The sequence below is a fragment of the Cicer arietinum genome, chromosome 5, assembly GCF_000331145.2.
Source record: "Cicer arietinum cultivar CDC Frontier isolate Library 1 chromosome 5, Cicar.CDCFrontier_v2.0, whole genome shotgun sequence".
Classification (NCBI taxonomy): Eukaryota; Viridiplantae; Streptophyta; class Magnoliopsida; order Fabales; family Fabaceae; genus Cicer; species Cicer arietinum.
Window position 1 is genome coordinate 54,409,020 of NC_021164.2, and position 2,549 is coordinate 54,411,568.

A 2,549-nucleotide genomic window follows, 5' to 3' on the forward strand; every position below is an offset into this window, starting at 1 on the left:
ATATTTGAATAAAAATATATTAGAATAAAAATATTTGAATAAAAATATATTAGAATAAAAATATTTGAATAAAAATATATTAGAATAAAAATATTTGAATAAAAATATATTAGAATAAAAACATTAGAATAAAAATATATTTGAAGATATTAAAATATATTTAAAAATATATAAAAAATATGGTGCAATGTGTATAAAATATATAAAAAAAATATTTTAGAAGATATTCTAATAAAACTACATTTTAGAATAAAACTGAGTATAAAATATATAAAATAAAGTAGTGTATTACTTACAAAATTTTGAATGTAGTGTAGCGCTGATCTGTGATTATCATCATTCCATAACAATGCCATTTAGATGAAATATAAATACCAAGGAAGAAATACTAATAGTGAAATAGTGAAAATATAAAGAAAATTGAAGTTGTTAAGAGTGGAAGAGTGAAGAAATATTATCATGGCCTTAGCCTATTTATAATCAAAACAATAATTTGAATGACCAATAAAATATTATGCATGCAAGGATTAGATTTGACAATACACAACTAGGTTGAACACAAGGCAAGGCTGAACACAACTAGGCTGAACACAACCAGGCTGCACACAAGCAAGTTCCAACGTGAAACATATTATGATTCTCCCTAAATCGCCTTTTGGAAAGGCGATTTCTCAAGTGCTTTTCAAGGTCGCCTTTGTGAATGGCGACTTGCTTCAGCGTGTGTCACAAAGTCGCCTTTGGGAAAGGCGATTTATCAAAGGCATGTTAATGAAGTCGCCTTTGGGAAAGGCGATTTGTAGGTGTGCATGCATGGCTCGTATAGGCAAATCAGAATGACAATGGAAAAGCTTTCAATTATCACAAGAGGATTCAATGGGATTGGACAAGTGTTGAAAGTATTTTACAGCATTGCATGTATTACAATTGGTTGTCTATAAATATGATTTTAATCTCAATTGCATTTCATCTCAATCCCAATATCTGATTTTCATATCAATGACACCAAAAAATATAGTTTTTCTTATTTATTACAATGGTGAAATATGTGAAAGACAAGATATTGGTAAATATTTCAAAAGCGACGAAAAAAAAGCTATTCGAGTTAATTTTGGATGCAACCTTACCTACTTGAAGAAAAAAATTGAAGCAAAGTTGAGGTTAGAAAATCAAAAGGTGTCTAATATAATTTTTCGACACCCTATCTCATTTGGACAAGGCCTAGTTCATTATGATTTGTTAAATGTTGAAGACGATGAAGATGTTGAACTCATGTTTGATGTTCATAAACAGTGGCCGCAACTCGGATCTATCGAGTTATATGTCACATTTGAGGATGGTAATCCATTATACGATATTGGTCAACCATCATCCTCAACCACACCTCACCTTGAATACCATTTTGAAACACAAAACACTTATTAGCCCGATTTGATCATGCCGAAACATCTGAACCTGAACCATCTCAACTTGAACCATATATTCCACTAGGTGATATGACCGATTTTGATCAACAAGAAATAAGTGAAGAGAGTGAAGAAGAAACATACTTTGATGAAGACGAGGACGATGAAGGTGACAACGACAATGGTGACGATCTAGAGCTAACATACGATCCACCATTCCATATGTGTAATCTAAATTTGGATAATACTTACCAATCCTCTAAATTTGATATGCCATCTAATGAACCACCTCCATTAGATGCATCTCTTGAGATTGGAATGAAGTTTAATAGCAAACCAGATTGTCAACTTGCAATTAAGCATTATCACATAAAACACTCCCTCAATTACCGTGTTGTGAAATCTGATCAATACAGGTATGTAATTAAATGTGTCAATCCACAATGCTTGTTCAAATGCAGGGCTTCGTTAAGTCAAAAAAGTAACCAATGGATGATTGGTCGTTTGAAAGGGCCCCACAATTGCGCAAATTCTTCTATGTCACAGGATCATACCAAGCTCGACTCTAACATCATATGCGAAAGCATAAAGTCTCTTTTGAAAGCTGACCCATCAATTAAAGTGAAGGTGATCATTGCACATATTCGGGAACGATACAACTATACAATCACTTACAGAAAGGCATGGATGGCAAAGAACAAAGCTATCGAAACGATTTATGGGAACTGGGAAAAGTCTTACAATGACCTTCCAAGGTGGTTGTTGACTATGCAAAAATTTCTTCCAGGAACTATTGTGGAAATGGAAGTATCAGTTGCATATCCTGATAATACTCTATTGCAGGGGTCAAAACTTTTCAAACGATTATTCTGGGCTTTCCCTCCGTGCATATCTGGGTTTAAATTTTGTAAACCATTTGTCTCAGTGGATGGAACTTGGTTGTACGGAAAGTACAAAGGGACTCTTTTGCTTGCTGTTGCACAAGATGGAAACAAAAATACAATTCCAATTGCTTATGCACTTGTGGAAGGTGAGACAGGGGGTGCTTGGAGACACGAATCAAGTCGACATTTGTTTGATTTCAGATAGGCACGAATCCATTAAGAGTGCCTATAATAATCCAAATAATGGTTGGCATGATCCTCC

General features: G+C 33.7%; 1 protein-coding gene across 1 annotated transcript in view; it reads right to left on the reverse strand.

The window, feature by feature from the left end:
* Positions 1-1,476, reverse strand: part of LOC101507593 (uncharacterized) — a 12,547-nt gene extending 11,071 nt beyond the window's left edge. The window contains exons 1-2 of the mRNA XM_012712241.1: positions 1,382-1,476; positions 578-599 (exon numbers count right to left, since the gene is read on the reverse strand). Coding sequence (XP_012567695.1) covers positions 578-599; positions 1,382-1,476 — 117 coding nt within the window. The remainder of the gene's footprint in view (positions 1-577; positions 600-1,381) is intronic.
* Positions 1,477-2,549: the final 1,073 nt, after the last annotated feature.